Source organism: Hemitrygon akajei, chromosome 24 (assembly GCF_048418815.1).
Source record: "Hemitrygon akajei chromosome 24, sHemAka1.3, whole genome shotgun sequence".
Taxonomy (NCBI): Eukaryota; Metazoa; Chordata; class Chondrichthyes; order Myliobatiformes; family Dasyatidae; genus Hemitrygon; species Hemitrygon akajei.
Window position 1 is genome coordinate 49,286,174 of NC_133147.1, and position 24,393 is coordinate 49,310,566.

Genomic DNA, 24,393 nt, shown 5'->3' on the forward strand with positions numbered 1-24,393 from the left:
TGTTCTTTTCCAATTAATCAGGCCAGCTCCTCTCAGATGACTCTAATTCCCTTTACTCTGCTTTTATACTAATTCATTTTCGTTTAGCTTGTCTTTCTCAGGGAAATTCTTTCACTTCACTTTCAACCTGGGATTCTTTTACCTTAAGGTTTCTACGCAACTCCTCAATAATTTCAACTAGAGTCTTCTTGCATTTGCAGTTACTTAGCTGAATCCACAACGATTCAACAGCTTCCGACCACATGTCACCTCTTTCTGTTACAAGGGGGCGTTGAGAGCGGGACCAAGTGGAGGACACAGACACAGGGGTCGTATCAACAGAACATTGTCTGTTGATAGTTACTAGGTAGACCAGGGAGCGAGGACAAATATGTCAACATGGACGTAAACGTTGGATAACAAATCATTAAAACGTGAACACGGACTTGGACTCGGACTTCACTCAGACTCGGCATTTGAAGCTTGGAGCAGGAACACGACTTGGATCCTGGACTTTTACACGGACCGCGAATCTGGAAATGGAGGACTTGGACAACGAGGAGACGGAATACACAACTTAGAGGAGCGGCCAACGGCCGGACCCGCTCAGCTGGAAGGACTAAGACAGCAAGCTCACGACTTCACTCAGAAGCTGCAAACGGCAGGATCTGAGAAAAAAAAGCGGTTCTTCTTGTTGTGGATGGTGACATATACTTTGAACTTTTACTTTTTTATTCTATACTATAATAAATGAACATTGAGCTTTCAAATTGGTTACTTGGACTCAGAACTGACTTTCCCACAGATGACAGAGGGTCACGGTGTAGAGTTATTTTTCTGGCGGAAGCTGCACAAATGTGGTCTTCGGAGTCCGGGTGCTTGTGATATAGAAACATAGAACCATAGAACATTACAGCACAGAAACTGGCCCTTCGGCCCTTCTAGGCAGGAAAATGCCTAGTCCCACTGCCCTGCACCTGGAATACCCCTCTCATCCATGTACGTGTCGAAGTTTTTCTCAGATGTTAAAAGTGGGCCCGCATTTTCTACTTGATTTGGCAGCTCATTCCACACTCCCACCACTCCCTGCGTGACGGAGCTTTCTCCACCCAATATTCCGTTTAAACTTTTCCCCTTTCACTCTTAACCTATGTCCTCTGATTTATTTTTCTTCCCTAGTCTCAGTGGAATAAGCCTGCTTGCATTCACTCTATCTATACCTAAAATAATTTTATATACTTCTATCAAATCTCCCCCTCATTCTCCAACGCTCCAGCGAATAAAGACCTAACCTATTCAAACAAAACTACTCAAAATAAACGAATTTGGATTAAAATTGAGTTAGGCTCATGGGAAAATTTAAGTTGACATTTACAAAATAAAAAGTAATCGGTTACGTTGAATTGTTGGGAAGATTGTCACAGGAAGCACCGGGATGTTTTTGAATGGAAAATATGGACAGGAAACATGCGAAATTGGGTCATTCAGTCCAATGTGTGGCTTTCCATCGTGTTAATTTGTGGGGGAGGGGGTTGATGAGGTTGTTGGGGTCAGTCAAATATCAGAGACATGCACAAGGTAAACACGTGGTCCATTAGGATTATTGACATGCGCTCAGCGGCTATTTCATTAGGTACCTCTTGTATCTAATAAATTCGCCACTCAGTGTATGTTTGTCGTCTTTTGTCGCAGCACCCCATCCACGTCACGGTTCGATGTGCTTTTGTGTTCAGAGATACTTTGCTGCACACCACTTTGTAACGGCAATTTATTTGAGTTACTATGCCCTTCCTGACAGCTTAAACGACATTGGTTATTCACCTCTGACGTCTCACATCAACAAACGTTTTTGTCTACAGAACAACCGCTCATTGGTTTTCGAGTTTGTTCTTAACACCATTTCCTGAAAACTCTAGAGTCTGTTGTCGGTGGAAATCCCAGCAATTCAGCATTTTCTGAGATACCCAAACTATCGACAAACATTCCACGGTCGAAGTAACTTAAATGACATTCTGATGTTTGATCAAAATTTCAAATTTCCAAAGGTATATTTAATATCTGGTGCTTTAAATTGTACAATTAATGTCAGATGATTTAACTTCAGCATATTTTAAAATCACATTCTATAGTCACTTATCTTTTATGCATTGATGTTGCTGCCAAATGATTGGGTGATAAAATATTTCTATTAAAGGACTGGTGTACAGGTGTACTCTACCTAATCAAGTGAGTACTGAGTGTATTGTCATAGGGTTCGTCGGGAGACAGGTCATTTGCAGAAAAATAGCATATTAGAGTATGTGCTGTTCCGCTATGAGAGGTTTAATTTCAGAGGTAATTTTGCAATAAATGGGTGGACGAGTGGAGCAATGATATGTGGAAGGATCTCGGGAGACAAGATCTACCTGGAAAGAAGTGCTGGCATTGGACTAGATTCAGAGGAGGTTCACAAGGATGATTCTGGAAATGAAAAGGTTATCATACGAGGAATGTTTGGTAGCTCCGGATCTGTACTCTCTGGAATTCTGCAGGATGAATGGAATGTCATTAAATCATTTCGAAGATTGAAAAGCTGAGTCAGAGTTGATGTGGAAAGGATGTCTCCCATCACAAATGGAAAATCTGCAGATGCTAGAAATCCGAGAAACACACACAGATTTCTGGAAGAACTCAAGAGGCCAGGCAGCATCTATGGAAAAATGCACAGTCGACGTTTCGGGTTGAGACCCTTCGGCAGCACCGGAGAAATTAAAGATGAAGAGTAGATTGGAAAAGTGGGGAGAGGAGAGAGAGGAAAACACAAAGTAATACGTGAAACCGGTAGGGCGAGGGATGAAGTAAAGAGCTGGGGACTTGATTGGTGAAAGAGATAGGGGATCGAAAATGGTTGAGGACAGAAGGCCATGAAAGAAAGATAAAGTAGGAGAAGCAACAGAGGGAGGCGATGGGCAGGGAAAGTGAGAGAGGAAAAATGGGATGGGGAATGGTGTAGGAAGGAGGGCGTAAACGGAAGTTTGAGAAATCTATGTTCATGGCATCAAGTTGGAGGCTGCCCCGATGGAATCTAAGTTGTTGTTCCTCCAACCTGAGTGTGGCTTTATCTCTATCTCTGACTATCAAAACCGTGTAAACTACTTCTACCACTACTCCACTACTACCATTATTAGCATTACTACTACTATTCTCATAAGGCATGCTCCCCAAAACAGGCAACATCCTTGTAAATCTGCCCTTTCTATGGCTCTACATCCTTCCTGTAGTGAGGCGACCAGAACTGGGATCTGACCAAGGTTCTATGTATCTGCAACATTACCTCTCAGCTCCCAAAATCAACTCCACGATTGATGAAGGCCAATACACCATACGTCTTCTCAACCACAGAGTCAACCTGCGCAGCTATTTTGAGCGTCCTATGCACTCGGACCCCAAGATCCCTCTGATCCTACCATTAATACTATATTCTACCATCATATTCGACCTACCGAATTAACCACTTCACGCTTATTTGTATTGAACTCCATCTGCCACTTCTCAGCCCAGTTTTGCATCCTGTCAATGATCCGCTGTAACCTCCGACAGACCTCCACACTATCCACAACGCATCCAACCTTTGTGTCATTAGAAAACTTACTAACACACCCTCCACTTCCTCATCCAGGTCATTTATAAAAATCACGAAGAGCAAGGGTTCTAGAACAGATCCCCGAGGCCCTCCACTGGTGACAGACTTCCATGCAGAATATGACCTGTCTACAACCACTCTTTGCCTTCTGAGGCAAGCCAGTTCTGGATCCAGAAAGCAATGTCCACTTGGATTCCATGCCTCATTAATAGCTCAATTAGCCTTGCATGGGGTATCTTATCAAATGCCTTGCTGAAATCCATATACACCATATCTACTGTTGTTCCTTCATCAATGAGTTTAGTCACATCCTGCCCTTTACAAACCCATGCTGACGACTCCTAATCATATTATACCTCTCCAAATGTTCATAAGTGCTCCCGGTCAGGATCTTCTCCATCAACTTACCAACCACTGAAGTTAGTCTCACTAGTCTATAATTTCCTGGGCTAACTCTACTCCCTTTCTTGAATAAAGGAACAGCATTCACAACCCTCCAATCCTCGGGAACTTAGACACGTCCACATTGATGATGCAAAGATCATCGCCAGAGGCTCAGCAATCTCTTCCCTCGCATCGACAGTAATGGCTACCACATTATATCTCTAATTGCTGATCCAAGCTCTAAGCTCAACCACTTTGTTCACAACACTCCTTGCATTAAAAGAGACACATCTCAAGCCTTCGGTCTGAGCGCGTCCCTTCTCTATCACCTGCCTATCCTCCCCCTCGCACTGTCTACAAGCTACCACTATTGGTGAGCTAACATCCTCTCCCAAGATTCTTCAGTTCTTTTCCTACTCTCAACAATTCTAGATTAAACTCTCTCCTGTAGCACTAGCAAACCTCGCCGCCAAGATATTGGTCCCACTGGGATTCAAGTCCAACCCGAACTTTTTTGTACAGATGACATCTGCTTCAGAATTGTTCCAATGATCTAGAAATCTGAATCTTTGCGCCCTGATCCAATCCCTCAGCCAAGCATGTATCCTCAATCTCAACCTATTCCTATTCTCACTGTCGCGTGGCACATGCAGTAATCTCGAGATTAGCACCATTGCGGTCCTGTTTCAAACGTAGTAGGCAAACCCAAGTTCCTTTCCTATGTCCACAGAATCGCCTGCCTTCCCCAAACTATAGAATCCCCTTTCACTACTTCCTTACTCTTCCCTTCCCTACCCTTCTGAGCCACAGGGCCAGAGTCTGTTTTCAGAGCCACGGCCACTTCCGCATCCCCCCGGTAGCCTGTCCCCCCAAACAAGAGTACTTATTCTCAAGGTGTACAGACACAGGGGTACTCTCTAGTACGTGACTCTTCCCTTCCCCCTGTCACTTGTGGGTGCTCCGGTTTCCGCACACTTCAGATAACGAGTCGGTAAGATATAGGGGCGGAACAGGCCATTTGTCCCGCCGAGACTGCTCCGCCATTTTCCTTCTCAGTCGCAATATCTTACCTCCCCCACCCAGTATTCCAGCATCCCCTGACCAACTAAGAAGCTGTTAACATTTGCTTTATAAGTACATAAAGATACAGCAGGCTGTTGGAATGAACTCACCAGAATCAGTAAATTCTGGCTTCTGAAAGTCATCGTCATCCCCTTCTAAAAGGACGGCGCACTATTCTGAAGCTTTAGCGTGCCGCAACACGGGAAACATCTAAACCGCATCCACTCTACCGAGCCTTACAACATTCGACAGTTTTCTGTGAAGACACCCCTCATTCTCTGAATTCCTGTGAGTAGAAGCTCTGGACCATAAAACATTCCTCATATGATAAGCTTTTCAACATCAGAAGTCCTGAGACGCCAGTAGCTACTTGACCATATGGGGGTAATTGGGGGGGGTCTCATAGGACTGGAGGTTGGTTACTGTGTTGTCTCTAGAAATCAAATTAAAAATTAAAATAATTTAAAAAAATACCTATCCCTTATGCTCGGTTATATTTCCTTCCCTCAAGTTAAATATAACCCTTATCCTCAATGTTGCTCTTCCCATGGGAAAGCGATTCTGAGTGTTTACTGTATCTGTTATCTCATTTTCACATGTTTGGTCATCCGTCAGCGTCCTTCGACCGCATGGAAATCAACCCCATTCTCTCTAATCTCGGAAGTTCTCCTTACTGAACTGCATGCTAACAATTCCACTGTTTTGCCTCCACTGGCTTACTGAGTTATCTCCTGAAAAGCCTCCCGAAAATCGGAAGGCAGGGTTTCTTCTGCAACACAACCACGCCTATGATTCCTGATCAGACGCCACATTTCCAAATTAATGTAAATCCCGTGGAAATTCATCTCACCTTTCCCTTAAATCTCCAGCACTGTACCCGGTCCTCAGCAGTTTTGGATACTTGCACTCAAACGTTAACCTCTTGAGCGCATGGAACTAATCTCGAGCAGGACCTGCACAGCAACGGACGGTGGTATTCCTCGGGGGTTCGAGGTATAGGGAGGAGTTGTGTCTTGTGCGGAAATTGGATGCTGGTTCGTGGGGTCTTGGTTCCGCCTGAGCAGATGAGATGAGTTAGTCCACTTCGGTAGAGACTCTCTGGGTTTCAAGTTCCAAGCAGCTGAATAGGAGGAAGTTGAGGTGTTGGCATTATCAGATAACAGTTTTCTCAGAAAGCGGTGAGGAAGAAAACAGTTCCTTTTATTTTGGGGAAGTAAGTTGCCTAAAAATGACACGTTTTTAATTTCTGCCTGACATTGTGAAATGGGACAGTGCAGATTGAGTTTCCTTCTGAAATTAACCCCAACTTGTCCAGTTGACTTAGTTACCATCAGAGCTTTGAGGCTTCCACAGAACTTTCTCTCTAGGAATAGTGCATTCAGAAACTTCATGCTATTGTCTTCCACAGTAAACACTGATGCAAAATACTTATTCAGGTGCTCCGTCGTTTCTGGGTCCCCCATTAGTACCTCTCCAGCATGTTTTTAAAGTGTTCCAATATTACTTCTCTCGCATCTCTTTTATAATTTATGTTTCTGAGGAATCATGTCGTATCCTTTTTCATATTGTTGCCAAGCTTTGAATTTAATTTTGACTTCTGTAGCGAACTTTTTCAGTTGGTGTCCAATAGCTTCCTTATTTACTAAATTTCTAGTCATTCCTGCTATTTATTTTCACCCATCATTGTCTTTAAATTGGCTTTTACGTCTCTTCTTGTCCATGATTCTGTCCATTTGCCTTTGGAATCTATATGTGCTGTGCCTTCCGAATTGCTCCCAGAAATTTCAGCCATTGCTACTCTGCTGTCGTCGTTTCCAATGTTCTTTTCCAATCAATCAGGCCAGCTCCTCTCAGATGACTCTAATTCCCTTTACTCTGCTTTAATACTAATTCATTTTCGTTTAGCTTGTCTTTCTCAGGGAAATTCTTTCACATCACTTTCAACCTGGGATTCTTTTACCTTAAGGTTTCTACGCAACTCCTCAATAATTTCAAATAGAGTCTTCTTGCATTTGCAGTTACTTAGCTGAATCCACAACGATTCAACAGCTTCCGACCACATGTCACCTCTTTCTGCTACAAGGGGGCGTTGAGAGCGGGACCAAGTGGAGGACACAGACACAGGGGTCGTATCAACAGAACATTGTTTGTTGATAGTTACTAGGAAGACCAGGGAGCGAGGACAAATATGTCAACATGGACGTAAACGTTGGATAACAAATCATTAAAACCTGAACACGGACTTGGACTCGGACTTCACTCAGACTCGGCATTTGAAGCTTGGAGCAGGAACACGACTTGGATCCTGGACTTTTACACGGACCGCGAATCTGGACATGGAGGACTTGGACAACGAGGAGACGGAATACACAACTTAGAGGAGCGGCCAACGGCCGGACCCGCTCAGCTGGAAGGACTAAGACAGCAAGCTCACGACTTCACTCAGAAGCTGCAAACGGCAGGATCTGAGAAAAAAAAGCGGTTCTTCTTGTTGTAGATGGTGACATATACTTTGAACTTTTACTTTTTTTATTCTATACTATAATAAATGAACATTGAGCTTTCAACTTGTTTACTTGGACTCAGAACTGACTTTCCCACAGATGACAGAGGGTCACGGTGTAGAGTTATTTTTCTGGCGGAAGCTGCACAAATGTGGTCTTCGGAGTCCGGGTGCTTGTGATATAGAAATATAGAACCATAGAACATTACAGCACAGAAACTGGCCCTTCGGTCCTTCTTGGCTGTAACTAAGCATTTTCCTGCCTAGTCCCACTGCCCTGCACCTGGAATATGACCCTCCATACCCCTCTCATCCATGTACGTGTCGAAGTTTTTCTCAGATGTTAAAAGTGGGCCCGCATTTTCTACTTGATTTGGCAGCTCATTCCACACTCCCACCACTCCCTGCGTGACGGAGCTTTCTCCACCCAATATTCCGTTTAAACTTTTCCCCTTTCACTCTTAACCTATGTCCTCTGATTTATTTTTCTTCCCTAGCCTCAGTGGAATAAGCCTGCTTGCATTCACTCTATCTACACCCATCATAATTTTATATACTTCTATCAAATCTCCCCCTCATTCTCCAACGCTCCAGCGAATAAAGACCTAACCTATTCAAACAAAACTACTCAAAATAAACGAATTTGGACTAAAATTGAGTTAGGCTCATGGGAAAATTTAAGTTGACATTTACAAAATAAAAAGTAATCGGTTACGTTGAATTGTTGGGAAGATTGTCACAGGAAGCACCGGGATGTTTTTGAATGGAAAATATGGACAGGAAACATGCGAAATTGGGTCATTCAGTCCAATGTGTGGCTTTCCATCGTGTTAATTTGTGGGGGAGGGGGTTGATGAGGTTGTTGGGGTCAGTCAAATATCAGAGACATGCACAAGGTAAACACGTGGTCCATTAGGATTATTGACATGCGCTCAGCGGCTATTTCATTAGTCACCTCTTGTATCTAATAAATTCGCCACTCAGTGTATGTTTGTCGTCTTTTGTCGCAGCACCCCATCCACGTCACGGTTCGATGTGCTTTTGCGTTCAGAGATACTTTGCTGCACACCACTTTGTAACGGCAATTTATTTGAGTTAATATGCCCTTCCTGACAGCTTAAACGACATTGGTTATTCACCTCTGACGTCTCACATCAACAAGCGTTTTTGTCTACAGAACAACCGCTCACTGGTTTTCGAGTTTGTTCTTAACACCATTCCCTGAAAACTCTAGAGTCTGTTGTCGGTGGAAATCCCAGCAATTCAGCATTTTCTGAGATACCCAAACTATCGACAAACATTCCACGGTCGAAGTAACTTAAGTGACATTCTGATGTTTGATCAAAGATTTCAAACTTCCAAAGGTATATTTAATGTCTGGTGCTTTAACTTGTACAATTAATGTCAGATGATTTAACTTCAGCATATTTTAAAATCACATTCCATAGTCACTTATCTTTTATGCATTGAAGTTGCTGCCAAATGATTGGGTGATAAAATATTTCTATTAAAGGACTGGTGTACAGGTGTACTCTACCTAATCAAGTGAGTACTGAGTGTATTGTCATAGCGTTCGTCGGGATACAGGTCATTTGCAGAAAAATAGCATATTAGAGTATGTGCTGTTCCGCTATGAGAGGTTTAATTTCAGAGTTAATTTTGCAATAAATGGGTGGACTAGTGGAACAGTGATATGTGGAAGGATCTCGGGAGACAAGATCTACCTGAAAAGAAGTGCTGGCATTGGACTAGATTCAGAGGAGGTTCACAAGGATGATTCTGGAAATGAAAAGGTTATCATACGAGGAATGTTTGGTAGCTCCGGATCTGTACTCTCTGGAATTCTGCAGGATGAATGGAATGTCATTAAATCATTTCGAAGATTGAAAAGCTGAGTCAGAGTTGATGTGGAAAGGATGTCTCCCGTCACAAACGGAAAATCTGCAGATGCTAGAAATCCGAGAAACACACACAGATTTCTGGAAGAACTCAAGAGGCCAGGCAGCATCTATGGAAAAATGCACAGTCGACGTTTCGGGTTGAGACCCTTCGGCAGCACCGGAGAAATTAAAGATGAAGAGTAGATTGGAAAAGTGGGGAGAGGAAAGAGAGGAAAACACAAAGTAATACGTGAAACCGGTAGGGCGAGGGATGAAGTAAAGAGCTGGGGACTTGATTGGTGAAAGAGATAGGGGATCGAAAATGGTTGACGACAGAAGGCCATGAAAGAAAGATAAAGTAGGAGAAGCAACAGAGGGAGGCGATGGGCAGGGAAAGTGAGAGAGGAAAAATGGGATGGGGAATGGTGTAGGAAGGAGGGCGTAAACGGAAGTTTGAGAAATCTATGTTCATGGCATCAAGTTGGAGGCTGCCCCGATGGAATCTAAGTTGTTGTTCCTCCAACCTGAGTGTGGCTTTAGCTCGACAGTGGAGGAGGCCATGGATTACTATATCGGAATGTCTAAAAGCGAGGGAAGATCTAATAAAGTTTTGGAAGATTATGATGAGCATAGACCGTATATTTTACCCAAGTTTGAATTGTCTACCATCAAAGGACATGTATTTAAGAGGAGAGGGCGTAATTCCAAGGAAGATGCACGGGGCAAATAGTTTACACAGAGAGTGGTGGGGGTTTGGTATGCGCTGCCTGGGATGGTGGTAAAAACAGAAAATGTAGAGACTTATAAAAGATGTTTATATCGGTAAAATAAGCTTAATGGAATTATATTGAGATTGCGTAGGCATAAAGGGTTAGTTTAATTGGACATTATTTCATTATTTTAAACTAGAGAAGTGGTATTAAGAGGCATAGGAAAAGGAACAGAAGCTGTACCTTTGTACAGGATCATTTTGAAATATGACCTGGTATCTGGACCAGTCGAAGTAGGGGTGCGGTCAGAATTATCGAGAGACGGCGTGGACGTCCTTTTTGGTAATGATTTAGCAGGTGGTAATGTGTGTTCAGCAGTGAAGCTGACAAGCAAGCCTGTGAGTGCTGAGGACACACCCCTAGATTCTAAGATCTACCCCGCATGCGCGATCACTCGCAGCATGTCGAGAAAGGCGGCTGTGAAAGAGGACAGTTTAAATGAGTCCAGTGTTGATTTGGCTGAGACGTTTTTACCGACCATGTACCAAGAGGGGTTAAGGGATTGTAAAGCCGAGAATAGGGAGGTGAAAGAGAGTAAAGGAGAGGAGGTAGACCTACCCTTAGCACGGAGAGAATTTATAAAGGAGCAGGGACGTGACGAGGAGCTTGTGGCATTGAGAGAGTCAGTTCTTTCTGAGACAGAACTGGATAAGAACCAGAGGGTTACTACCTGAAGGACGGAGTGTTGAAGAGGAAGTGGAGGCCAAACACGGTGCCAGTGGATGGGGGCTGGGCGGTGGTACATCAGGTGGTAGTACCGAATGTGTATCGGGATGAAATTTTGAACTCAGCTTACAATGGACCTCTAGGTGGACATTTGGGAGTAAGGAAGACAGTGGATAGGGTTATGAAAGATTTTTATTGGCTAAATATGAGGAAGTATATAGATGACTATTGTAAAAGGTGCCATACGTGTCAGGTGGTAGGAAAGCCAAACCAGGTTATCCCTAAGGATATCCGCTTTTGAGGAGCCTTTCTCCCGAATCATTGTGGGTTTTGTGGGTCCTTTGCCTAGAAATGCGAGTGGGCGGCAGTACGTACAGGGTAATGTGATTGACTACGTTTTGAAATTCCGAGAAAGACTCTATAAAGTATGCAATCTGGCAATGCAAAATCTTAAAACTCACAGGCTAAAATGAAACAGTGGTATGATAAACGAGCCTAAGAGCAAGAATTTCACGTGGGCGATAAAGTTTTGGTCCTGTTCCCTGTAGTCATCAACCCCCTACAGGCAAGGTTTCAAGGACCGTATAAAGTGATTAAGAAAATAGACCCGCTGAATTATGTGATCGAAACACCTGATAGACGGAAGCCGAGCCAGTTGGTTCACGTAAACATGATGAAAAGTTATAATGAATCGACCCCCGCGGTGGTCGGTGCAGTCACCAAAACCAATGAGACAGAAAGCAGTTTTGAGGAGGGACCGGAGAGTTTTGAAAAGATAAGCATAGTACCCACCAGACTAGAGAACTCTGTTATTCTGGCCAACCTTACTGATAAAGTCAATCACTTCGAGCCTGAAAAAAGAGAGCAGTTAACACAGCTCATTAAACGGCATTCAGATTTATGTCCAGATGTTCCAAGGAGGTGTAAAGGAACAGAGCATGTTGTGATTGTTAGCTCGGCCCAACCTATTAAACAATCCCCTGATCGGATGAATTTGGAAAAGAGCAAGCTAGTAGAAAAAGAAATTGAGCATATGCTAGCTGCTGGTATAATTCGTGAGTCCTCTTCTGCGTGGGCTTCTCCCTACGTGGTAGTACCGAAACCGGACGGTACCACAAGATTCTGTACCGATTACAGAAAGGTGAATGCTGTCACGCAGACAGATGCTTACCCTATCCCTAAGATGGACGATTGCATTGATAAAATGGGGAAAGCGAGGTACATCACTAAGATTGACCTGTTAAAGGGATACTGGTGCGTTCCTTTAACGGACAGGTTTCGAGAAATTTCAGCCTTTGTCACCCCACCCGGGTTTTACGAATACAATGTCTTGCCGTTCGGGATGAAAAATGCACCAGGGACATTTCAGAGGATGATTGACATGGTGATCAAACACCAAGGCTTATATTGACGATGTGGTAGTTAGGAGTGACACCTGGAATTAACGCATTGAGGCTGTAGAAAACCTGTTTAAAAGAATGTCTGCAGCCCATCTTACAGTGAACCTTGCAAAGAGTGAATTTGGTCATGCCACAATCACATACTTGGGGTATGTGGTAGGACAGGGGCAGTTGGCTGCTGTGCAGGCAAAAGTACAGGCTATTTCTGAGGTTCCTGTACTCACAAATAAATGAGCCTTGAGAAGGTTTTCGGGCATGTTGGGGTGCTATCGAAAATTTTGTAAGAACTTTGCTGATATCGCTCTCCCGCTTACAAAACTCCTATGGAAGGATGAAAAGTTTGCGTGGAGCAATTCTTGTCAGGAAGCTTTTGAAAAGTTAAAAACCATACTGTGCCATCACCCTGTGTTAAAAGCACCTGACTTGTTAGAACCCTTCTCCCTGGCGACTGATGCAAGTGATGAGGCTGCAGGGGCAGTCCTATTGCAGAAAGCAGGGGAGGGAGTGGAACACACAGTAGCGTATTTCTCTGGGAAGTTCAATGTGCACCAGAGGAACTACTCTACTGTAGAAAAAGAATTGTTAGCATTTGTCTTGGCGATACGGCATTTCGAAGTCTACATCTATTCAGCACAAAGACCCTTAATTGTTTATACTGATCACAACCCTTTGGTATTCTTGGCTAACATGAATTTGATGCTACAAGAATTTGATATTAAGATACAACATATTAAAGGGAGTGACAATGTAATCGCTGACTGTTTGTCCAGATGCTAAGTTGAATGTATAATTGTATTACAATTGTAGTTAAGAACACTTCTGTATTTTTGATAAACTCTGTAATCCTGTAAGACGCTGTATTAGTTAATTTTCACCTTAGTGAAAATTCCCAGAAGGATGGGGATGTTATGAAGGATGAACAGCTCTGATTGGCAGAAGGGTGCAGAGTTGCCCATGCCTCCCCCCCCCCCGGGAGAATCACAAACCGTTACTGTTGCTATGCTGCTAATGAGAGAGAGAGATGGAACAAAAACTTGCCAGAACATCTGCTACTGATCAGAGAGGAGAGAGAGAGAGACTTGTTGATTCACCATATTATGACTTCTGAAAGACTTATGGCTTCTGAGAGGGTTGTTTAACCTATACCATTCTGTTCATTAAAATTCCTCAGTGGACAGCCGGAGTGGGCTAGGTTAATGGACAAAGCCATTCAAAACTGATTGACAACTGAGACCCGGTGAGTAGGGAGAAAAGTGACGCCTGGGGAGACACCCCTCAGACACTCCAGGAGACAAACTATTGAGCACTGCTTGAGCGTTGGAACCCACGAGAAGGTGTGGGGCATCGGGGACCGAACAAAGGATCAGTCAGTTTAACTCACAGTGTTATAGCACGGCCGGTGGGGGCTTGTGTGCGTGTCCGCTCATGCTAGAGTGACGAGTCCACCACAGAAGAACGGTCCAGCTGAAGGACAGAGGGGTCATACCTGGATGGCCACAACAGAACGACGGATCAAGAACGTAAAGGAAGGTTTGCCTGCCTGCAGCTGTTAAAGCTCGTTCGCTCTCTCTCTCCAACGATTACAACACATCAACCAACATCTACCTCAGCACGTATGAACTGAGCTGAACTTTATTTTCACATATGACAATTCATTATCCCCTAGACATTGATAGAGCTTGTTTATCATCGATTATTATTGTACCCACAATTTCAGATTTATTATTACTAACGTGTATTATCCATATGTTTGCATTATTGATATTGATTTGTGTATTTTACCAATAAACACTGTTTGAAAATAGTACCACCAGACTCCAACGGATTCTGCTATCTTTGCTGGTTAGACACCCAGTTACGGGGTACTTAACACTGTATACTCCATCTCTGCCTCTCATCACCTTATAAACGACTTCTACCACTACCACCATTACTATCATCACCATCAATACTAATATTACCACTATTGCTATTGCTGTAAGTTCAGTACAGAAAAAGATCCTTAGTCTAACAGGACATGCCCTCCCATTTCCTCATTCAGAACAATCTGCCTTGCAACCCTTTGGAACCGCGACTGCGTATGTCTCATCTATTCACGAGCATGCGTAAATACCTCTTAAACTTCCTCATTGCATATGATGTTTGTCACCTCCACTGGCAGCCACGTCAATTCACCACGGATTTACGCTGTGATTAACATGACTCTGCTGCAGGGCCATCAAACCGGGTTCACCTCCCGCTGCTGTCTATAGGCAGTTTAGAATTTGTCCCGCTATTGCGTGGGTTTCTTCTGGGTGCTCCAGTATCCTCATACATAAGATTATAATTCCATAAGATATAGGAGCAGAATTAATCCATTTGGCTCATTGAATCTGCTCCGCCGTATTCCTTTTCAGCCCCAGTCTCTTCCCTTCCCCTTGTTTTCGAGTATACCCTGCCCAATAAAGAATCTATCTCTTTCGTCTTAAAAAATATACAGAAATGTATTTTACAGATTTGCCACTCTCTGACTACAGAAATTAACCAGTAATACCTTTCTAAAAGGACGGCCCTGTCTTCTGAGGCTGTGCCGTTTGCTCTTAGCCTCCCACAACATACGAAACATCTACTCCAAATCACTGCATCGAGGCCTATCAACAGTCCGCAGGTTTCAACGAAGTCACCTCTAATTCTTCTGAATTACAGTGAGTAGAAGCCCAGGACCATAAAACGATCCTCATGGGATAATCCTTTCAAACTCAGAAGGCCTGCGACCGTACAGGGTTAATTGATCACATGGGCGTAATTGGGCGGGGCGTTCTGAAGAGCCGGAGAGGCTTGTTACCGTGGTATATCTCGAAATCGAATTGACAATTAGAACAAACTGTAAAAAACTATCCCTTATATTCGATATAAACCTCCTTTCCTCAAGATAAATATTTGCCTTCCTGTTAATGTTGCTCCTACCATGGGAAAGCGATTCTGTATACACTATATCAGTATCTGTTATCTCAATTTATTTTGTCAGGTCATCGGTCAGCGTCCTTCGACCACATTGAAAACAAGCACAGCCATTGTAATCTGGGAAGTTCTCCTCATTGAACTGCGTATTGACAATCCCACTGCCCTGCCTTCACTGGCTAACTGAGTTATCTCCTGAAAAAAATACCCGAAAGTAGGAAGGCCAGGTTTCTTCCGCAACACAGCAACGTTGATTATCCCTGATCAGACGCCACATTTCCAAATTAATATAATTCCCATGGAAAGTCATCTCACCTTTCCCTAGAATCTCTGGCTCCGTCACTGATCTTCAGTAGTTTTGAATACTTGCACTCAGGTGTTAAATTCGACGTTGGGGTTCCTTGGGTGCTCCAGGTACATCAGGGAGTTGTGTCTTGTGGGGAATTTGGATGCTGTTTTCGCAATGGTGGGAGTCTTAATTCCGAATGAGCCGAAGAGATGAGTTATTCCACCACGGTAGAGAGTCTCTGGGTTTGTAGTTCCAAGAAGCTCAATATGAGGAAGTTGAGCTGTTGGCATCAGGAGTTAAGACTTTGCTCAGAGAGCTGTGAAGAAACCACCATTTCCTTTTATTTTTGAGAAGTAAAGTAGATAAGTAGGCCACGTGATTAACTTCTGAAGTTAATCCCAGCTGGTCCATGTGACTGAAAAACCTTGAAGTTCCGCAAAAACTTCTCCCTAGGAATAGTGAATACACACACCTAATGCTCGTGTCTTCCACAATTAATACTGGTACAAAATACTTGTTCAGGTGCTCTGCCGTTTCCATATCCCCCATTAGTGTCTCTCCGGCACCTTCCTACAGCGGGCCAATATTACCTCTCTTGCTTCTCTTTAGCACAAAATATTTCTAAAGAAACATTTAGTATAATCTGTAATAGTATTGGCTAGCTTACCTTCCTATTCCATTTTACGGTTTTTAATTACTTTTAGTTTTTCCAATTAGTTTTTAAAAGCTCGTTTACCCCCTAAACTCTAGCAATTTTTGTTGTAATATATAGTCCATGTTTGGATTTATGTTGGCTCTAACTTCTGTTCTTGGCAAATTTGCCTTTAAAATAGTTCTTCCTGTTTGCGATCTATATATGCTATCCCTTCAGACTTGCTTCTAGAAATTCCAGCTATTGCTGCTTTGCCATCGTCCCTTCCAGTGTTCTTTTCCAATCAATTCTCGCCAACTCCTCTCTCATGACAATAATTCCTTTATCTCTGCTGTAATACTGATATATCTGCGTTTAGCATCAGCTTCTCAGAGTAAATTATTTTATATTATGATTACTTCCGCTTTGGAGTCTTTTACCTTAAGCTTTCCAGTCAATTCCACAATTACTTCTACCAGGGGTTCATGCACTTGTAGTTGCATAGTTCTTTCCGCAATGATTTCATTTCATTTGTTTTTTACCAACAGAGTAACGCCCCCTCTCTTATTTCCTGCCTCACCGTTCGCCACATTGTGTATCCTTGGACATTAAACTCCCAGCTACAAACTTCATTTAGCCAGGATTCAGTAATATCCACACCATCATACATGCTAATCTGTAACTGTGCTACAATCCAAGTTCATCTACCTGATTCCCTATGATGTGTGAATTAAAATATAATACTTTCAGTCCTCTGTTCAACATTATCTCCTTAGTCCAGGGGCAGCATTCATCTTCAAGGACCCTTGCCATCCAGACCATGCTCTCTTCTTTCTGCAACCATCGGGCAGGAGGCATGAGAGCCTTCGGTAGTGCACCACCAGTTCAGGAACAGTTATGACCCGTCGACGATCCCAGGTTGCTGTACCACAGAAGATAACTTCTCTCACCACAACACTGAACAGATCTCACAAGCTACAGTCTCACATTCAAAAACACGATGCTCAAGTTGGCAATATTTATTTTTATTTCTTTGTTGTTATTTTGTTTTCCTTTTTTGTATTTACACAATTTGTTGTCTTTTACACATTGGTTGTTTGTCCGTCTGTATTGGTAAACAGTTTTCCTTTGAATTGTATGTTGTTTCTTTGTATTTACTGTGAATGCTCAGAAAGCACTCAGGGTTGTTTCGGTGATGTATACTTTGATAATAAATTTACTTTGAAATTTGAACTTGGTAGGTTTTACTCAGAACTGATTTTCCCACTGATGACGGACTGTCCGTGTGTAGGGGTGTACTTCTGGGGCAAGCTGGGCAAACACTGGTGTTCAGAGTCCTATTGCTAGTGACAGATAAAACGGATTTGGATTAAAATTGAGTTTGGTTCATGGGTAAATTTGTGAGGACATTTACAAAATAAATAAAGATTCGGTATCACTGGATTGTTCCGAATATAGTCAATATTGTCACGGGATTCACCAGGATATAAATGAATTGAAAATATTGGCAGAAAAATGGTTCATGGGGTTCATACAGTTCAGTGTCTTGTTTTCCACTGTGGGAGTGTGTCTGTTGGGTCAAATATCTGACATGTGCACCTTTCAAAAGGACCAGAATCACGTCGAGGGGTTTGGATGGTTGTGTACCTCAATGGCCCAAAGAACAATGTTGGCTTGTGTTAGGCCCCAACGCTTTAGTTCTTGATAGGGTCAAGACCCTATAGCTTGATAGCGTAGAGACCCTCTGGGTTTGAAGTTTGAAGAAGCTGAATTAGAGTAAGTTGAGCTGTTGGCATCAGGAACTAATACTTTACTCAGAGAGATGTGAAGAAACAAACATTTCCTTTTATTTTTGGGAAGCAAAGTAGATAAGGAGGCCACGTGGTTAATTTCTGAAGATAATCCCTTTCGGTCCATGGGACTTATCTACGTTCAGACCCTTGACGTTCTCCAAAACTTTTTCCTTAGGAATAGGGAATCCACGCACTTCATGCTATTGACTTGCACAAAGAACACTAATGTAAATAATTTGTTCAGGTGTTCCGTCGTTTCTATATCCCCCATTAGGATCTCTGCAGTACCTTTTTACAGCGGTCCAATACTCCCTCTCTCGCTTCGACTTAGCACTTTATGTCTCTCCAGAAACAATTAGTATCCCTTTTTATATTATCGGCTAGCTTGCCTCCTTATTCAATTTTGAGGATTTTAATGACTTTTTAGTTTTTCCAATTAGTTTTTAAATGCTTGCTAATCCCGTAAAATCCAGCAATTCTTGTTGCACTATACAGTCCATGTTTGGGTTTATGTTGGCTCTAACCTCTCTTATTGGCCAATTTGCCTTTTGAATAGTTCTTCTTGTTTGTGATCTATATATGCTGTGCCTTCAGAAATGCTTCCAGATATTCCAGCCATTGCTGTTGTGCCATCGTCCCTTCCAGTGTTGTTTTCCAAACAATACTGGCCAACTCTTTTCTCATGACTCTAAGTCCTTTTTAACTGCTGTAATACTGATACAACTGCGTTTAGCATCTTCTCCGAGTATAGTATTTTATATTATGATTACTTCCGGTTTGGAGTCTTTTACCATATGCTTTCCAGTCAATTCGACAATTACTTCAACCGGTACTTATTGCACTTGCAGTTCCATAGTTCTATCCGCAATGATTTCATTTCAATTGTTTTTTACAAACAGAGTAACGCCTCCTGTCTGCTTTCCCGCTTCTTTCAACATATTCAGATTTCTTGGACATTTAGCTCACAGCTACAATCTTCATTCATCCACGATTCAGTAATGTCAACACCATCATACATGCCAATCTGTAACTGTGCTACAATACAGGTTCATCTACCTGATTCCCTGTGCTGTGTGAATTCAAATATAACACCTTCAGTCTTCTACTCAACATTTTCGATGTTGTCCGCCTTTTACTTTGCGACTCATCGTGTTGACTGATATATTTCCTGTCATTAGCCTTTTCTTGCTAGGTGCCTCAATATACATTGATTCTGTTTGTAAACTAACTGCCTCATATTCAGCACTATCTCTCTTGTTCCCACTGCCCTGCCAAGAACATTCCCGAACAGCTTCAGCGAAGCCGCGCACATGGATAGTCAGGTGTAATCCGCCCTTTATGTACAGGCCATACGTTCTCCAGCGGAGATCCCGATGATCTTTAAATCTGAATCCTTGCCTGCTCTCTGCAACAACTCATCAGCCACACATTTACCTGGCAATTCCTTCTATCCTCACCATCACTGGCGCATGCCAGAGCCAGCAATCTAGGGATTACTACCCTGGTGGTCTTAATTCTCAGCTTTCTACTGTGCTCCCTAAAATCTATTCAGTACTTCCTCATGTTGTCTCCTTAATTCAGGGGGCAGCATTAATCGTCAAGGTCCCTTGCCGTCTAGGCCTGCTTCTCTCTGCAGCAATCGGACAGGAGGCATCAGAGCCTTCAGTAGCGCACCACCAGGTTCTGGAAGAGTTATGAGCCGTCAACCATCCCAGGCTGCTGAAGCACAGAAGATAACATTTCTCACCATAACACTGAACAAATCTCACAACCTGCAGACTCACTTTCATGAACTCGATACTCAAGTTGTCAATATTTATTTTTAAATATTTTTATTAGTTTTCAAACAAACATAAGAAGAAAAAACATCGAGTGCAGAGAGCTTGAGAGTACATAATAGATAGGCTAGAATACAAATAAAAACAGTTACTAATTCAAATATAATAACCTCCCAAACTCATAGTATGTTACAAAAAATGGAAAAATAGACCATCCCGCCCAAAAATAATAAAAAAACTAGCCTTACCGACATGTGCTATTTACAGCTGTTTATAGTATTATTTTGGTATTTAGAACCTTTACGTGCCATTAGGCCACTTTATAAGGAAAGCCTGTATACCAGCCCGTTATTGTAAACATCTGATCAGCCAATCATATGGTCGCAACGCAATGCATAAAAAGAGACAGACATGGTCAAGCAATTCAGTTGTTGTTCAGAGCAAACATCAGAAATGGGGAACAAACGTGATCTAAATGGCTTGGACTGCAGATGACAGTTCACGCCAGACGGATTGTTTACAGTATTTCAGAAACTGATGATTAAATGTTTTTTTTTACGCACGAAAGTCTGTAGAGTTTACACAGAACGGTGGGATAAAAATCATCCTGTTCTGTGGGTGAAAATGACTTGTAAGCAGAAAGGTCAGAGGAACATGGAGACTACTTGGTGAACGAGGTGTATACAGTTCTGGTCATCCATTGCAGGAAAGATGTCGAGGCTTTGCAGAGGGTGCAGTGGAGATATACCAGAATGCTGCCTGTATTAGAGAGCATCGTCTACTACGAGAGGTTGAACACACTTGGATTATTTTCACTGGGGTGGCGGGATGAGGTTTACAAGATCAAGAAAGGCATGGACGTTCAGTATGATTCCCAGGGTTGAAATGTCTGACACGAGAGGACGTGCATTTAACGTGAGAGGGCGTCATTCCAATGGAGATGCGATGGGAAAGTTACTGCACAGACAGTGGTGTGTGTTTGGTATACGCTGCCTGGAATGGTAGTAAGTGTAGATAGGTTAGAGACTTTTAAAAGATGATTAGACAGGTAGAATCAACATAAAGGAAGGATATCTCCATTGTGTAGGCGGAGGGTATTTGGATAATTGTTCATTTATTGACTGATTGAATTGGTACGGTACATTGTTGAGCAAATGGTCTATGTTCTATGTTCTGAGAGATTAAAATAAAAGTGTAGTAAAGCCTCCACTGCCGACCATAACTGCATCTGACTTTCCACTGTGCCTGTAGTCAGGGGATATCGGTCGGATGTCTGGCCGCGAGGAACTCCCTCAGACATTCATATATATGGTGAAGTTGGGGGTTCGAGACTGGGTCTCCATTTCTGGGCTCTGCTCGGCAAAGGCCAGACGGAGCGAGGCGAGGATGGAGCGCCTGAAGACCTGGTGGAATTCACGGCCAGCGAAGACATAGAGAAGGGGGTTGATAGCGCTGTTGCAGGAGGCCAAGGCGACAGTGAATGATGACCAGTCCTGGGAAATCGGTGTGGTGAAGGCCGATAGGAGGTCGCACGCAGCGTTGGGGATCCAACAGATCATAAAAGCCACGACCACGGTGATGATGAGGCGGACAGGCTTCTGATACTTTGCGAACCTGTTCCCTTGCAGCCGCCAACCTACCAGGAAGTAGCAGGTGATCATAATTAAAAAGGGGAGGCCGAAGGTAAAAACTAACTAAAATGGCTCCAAGACCATCGATTCCTCCTTCAAATCCCGAAGCAGGAGGACAGGCAGGCACACGACGAAGGCTAGGATCCAGGCTCCACGTGAGGCTCAGATATTGCTGGAACCAAGGGGGCCGAGTAATATCCAGGCAGCGGCAGATGCTGATCAGAAATAACAGATACGTACTGGCGGATGCGTCGAGGAACATCAAGATTCCAATAAACTTGCAGGAAAAGTAGGCGTTGTACCCGGAGTGGGTCAGGGAGATGTTGGCCATGCGGAAGGGAAGGGTCAGGCAATAGATCAGGTCAGTCAGAGCCAGAGTCAGGAAACACTCCGTGTGGACATTACTCTTCATCTTGAAGACAATCACCCAGATGACTGTGCCGTTACCTGGGACCCCCAGTAGGAAGGTGAGGGTGAAGATGACCATTGACGTGACGGAAGCTGCTCCCCACTCCATGTTTCCAACGACCGTGAAATTCCCAGCGAGCGTCAAATTGCACACTTCTTCGGATAAGAACATTGTGAGATCTGGTGGGGAAGATATTGTGGAAGTGAGAATGATCCAGAATGGAGAGGCGGCGATTTCAGGAAGCAAGCCGAGAGCGAAGGGGGTAGGAGAGGAAGTGGAGTAGAGATCAGGTGTAACACGGTACAGAAACCTGACACACCGCAACAGCAGTGAAGGCGGCGGAAGTCTGCTGACAGACCAGAGTCGTTTAGCATTCCAAGCCACTGGACCCTGACCGGCGTGTCCCCGATCTGTCAACGACCATGTGTTGTATGCCCGTGCATTAGCTTCCCCATGTTAGACAAGTCACGCGCGGCCATTCTTCATTCAGAGAATGCACCCTAACACTGCCGTTATCTGGGTCCTGGATCGGCCTCTTCAGCCAGCCGAGGACCCACGGATGACAATCCCTCAGAAGAACATTCTACTGGACTCGAACGATCAATATACTACCAGCACTAATTCTAGCTCCCGTGAACGTGCGGGATTCCTGCGGGACCTCCCACATTCCAAAAACGCTCTGGCTCTTTGGTTAATTGACCTGTGTACACTTTTCTGCTATTAGGCTCGGGTTAACTAGGTGCGTTGATGGGCAGTACGGATCGTTGGGTACTTTAGTAATTTAGTAATTTGATGTCTGGCACTGTCGCCAAAAGATAAATTTATTCTAATGATATATACGACTGACGATACACCTGATTCTGATATGGGTCTTTGCTGTGCACTGGGACAGGTAAAGGGGCTGAGAGAAGGGAATCATGTTTGGGAAAAGGGGAATGGAGTTGGGAGGAAGCGGGAAGCGCCAGAGGATCATTCTGCAATAATGAATAAACTAATTGTTTGGAATCAAATGACCTTCCCAGGTGTCTCAGGTCGGTGCGTGTTTGCATCCTCGTCAGCAACTGCTCCCAACACCGACCCTTGCTCTCCTTCTCTGGTACCTGTCCCACATCCCTCCAGTGGCGCTTCACCTTCTCCATTCCCAGCATCCTTTGCTTCCGCCCGACGCTTTTCGGACTATGTTGATAAATCCAGTGCAGTGGAAAAGGTGGAAGTCACCCTCACTACCGAAATTGGCCCAGGAAGTCTGCGATGACCTGCAAGAACACAGAAGAATCCAGCACAGGAATACTCCTCAATTTTGAACCGAACCAATTAAATTAGTCATTTATTGTTCCGAATATAGTCAATATTGTCACGGGATTCACCGGGATATATATGAATTGAAAATATTGGCAGGAAAATGGTTAATGGAGTTCATCCAGTTCAGTGTCTGGTTTTCCACTCTGTCTGTGTGTGTGTGTGTGTGTGTGTTGGGTCAAATATCTGACATATGTTCAAAATGATCGAGTGGGCCATCAGTATTATTGACATGCACTCAGTGGCTGTTTTATGAGGTATCTCCTGTATCAAATAAAGTTGCTATGAAGTCTATGTTCGTCGTCTTTCGCCATTGCAATCCATCGACTTCATGCTTTGTGTTCAGAGATACTTCTCTACACACCGTTTTGCAACGATTGTTTTATTTGAGTTACTGTCACCTTCATGACAGCTTGAACTAGATTGGCGAATTCTCTCCTGACACATCTCATCATAAAGTCATTTTGGTTTACCGAACTGCCGTTCACTGGACTTCTGTTTTTTTTTTTTTTTTTGTCGCACCACCCCCTGGGAAGTGTCGACTCTGTTGTGCGTGATATCCCAGGAGATCAGCAGTCTCTGAGTTACTCAAACCACCCAGACTGGCACCAATATTCATTCCCTGGTAAACGTCACTTAGATCCCATTTCTTCCCCCGTTCTCATCTTTGTTCTCTAAAAGTGTTAAAATGGCCACTGGGTGTCTGTACTCCAAAAGCAAGTGAACCAATAATATAGACTGATGCAACATAGAATTTGGTCTCACTACCTTTATGCACAACAAGCATCTTCTCCTCTTCTGTTGCCACTTTCAGGTAGATATGAAGTTAAATACCTGAGATCCTTCGACATAACATGCTCCTATAGTCCTCCCATTTACTGCATACGTCCCTCTGACATTTAAACTTCCAAAGTGGGGCACCTCATACTCGACTGCATGAACTCCAGTATGCCATTTTTCTGTCCATACTAGCAACTGATCTGCATCTCGACAAATCGCACGAAAACCACCTCTGTGGTCTCTGCATTAGGTACAACTGTACACCAGTCCGGTAACAGAAACATTTAATAACCCAACATGTGGCAGCATTTGAATGCAGAAAAGCCTGCGGAATGTGAGAAAGTGACTTTAATCACTCTGAATTGAAAACATGAAACATCAGAATGTTTGAAACTTGAAAATATCAGAATGGGCTTCGTTACTTTGACTGTGAAACGATTGTTGGTGAAATTTGGGGTGATTTGTGTTTCACAGAAACTGCTGATTTCCTGGGAGATACACAAACAACAGACTGTAGAGTTTACATAGTATGCTGTGAGAAACAAAAAAACGTCCTGTGAACGGCAATACCGTTGAA

At 43.4% G+C, this 24,393-nt stretch overlaps 1 protein-coding gene across 1 annotated transcript; it reads right to left on the bottom strand.

The window, feature by feature from the left end:
- Positions 1-20,989: 20,989 nt before the first annotated feature.
- LOC140715721 (C3a anaphylatoxin chemotactic receptor-like) lies at positions 20,990-21,845 on the bottom strand. Its single transcript, XM_073028092.1, has 2 exons — positions 21,410-21,845; positions 20,990-21,333 (listed from the first exon to the last, which is right to left on the bottom strand). Exons 1-2 carry the CDS (start codon positions 21,843-21,845, stop codon positions 20,990-20,992), a joined length of 780 nt encoding a protein of 259 aa, XP_072884193.1.
- Between the last annotated feature and the right edge of the window lie 2,548 nt (positions 21,846-24,393).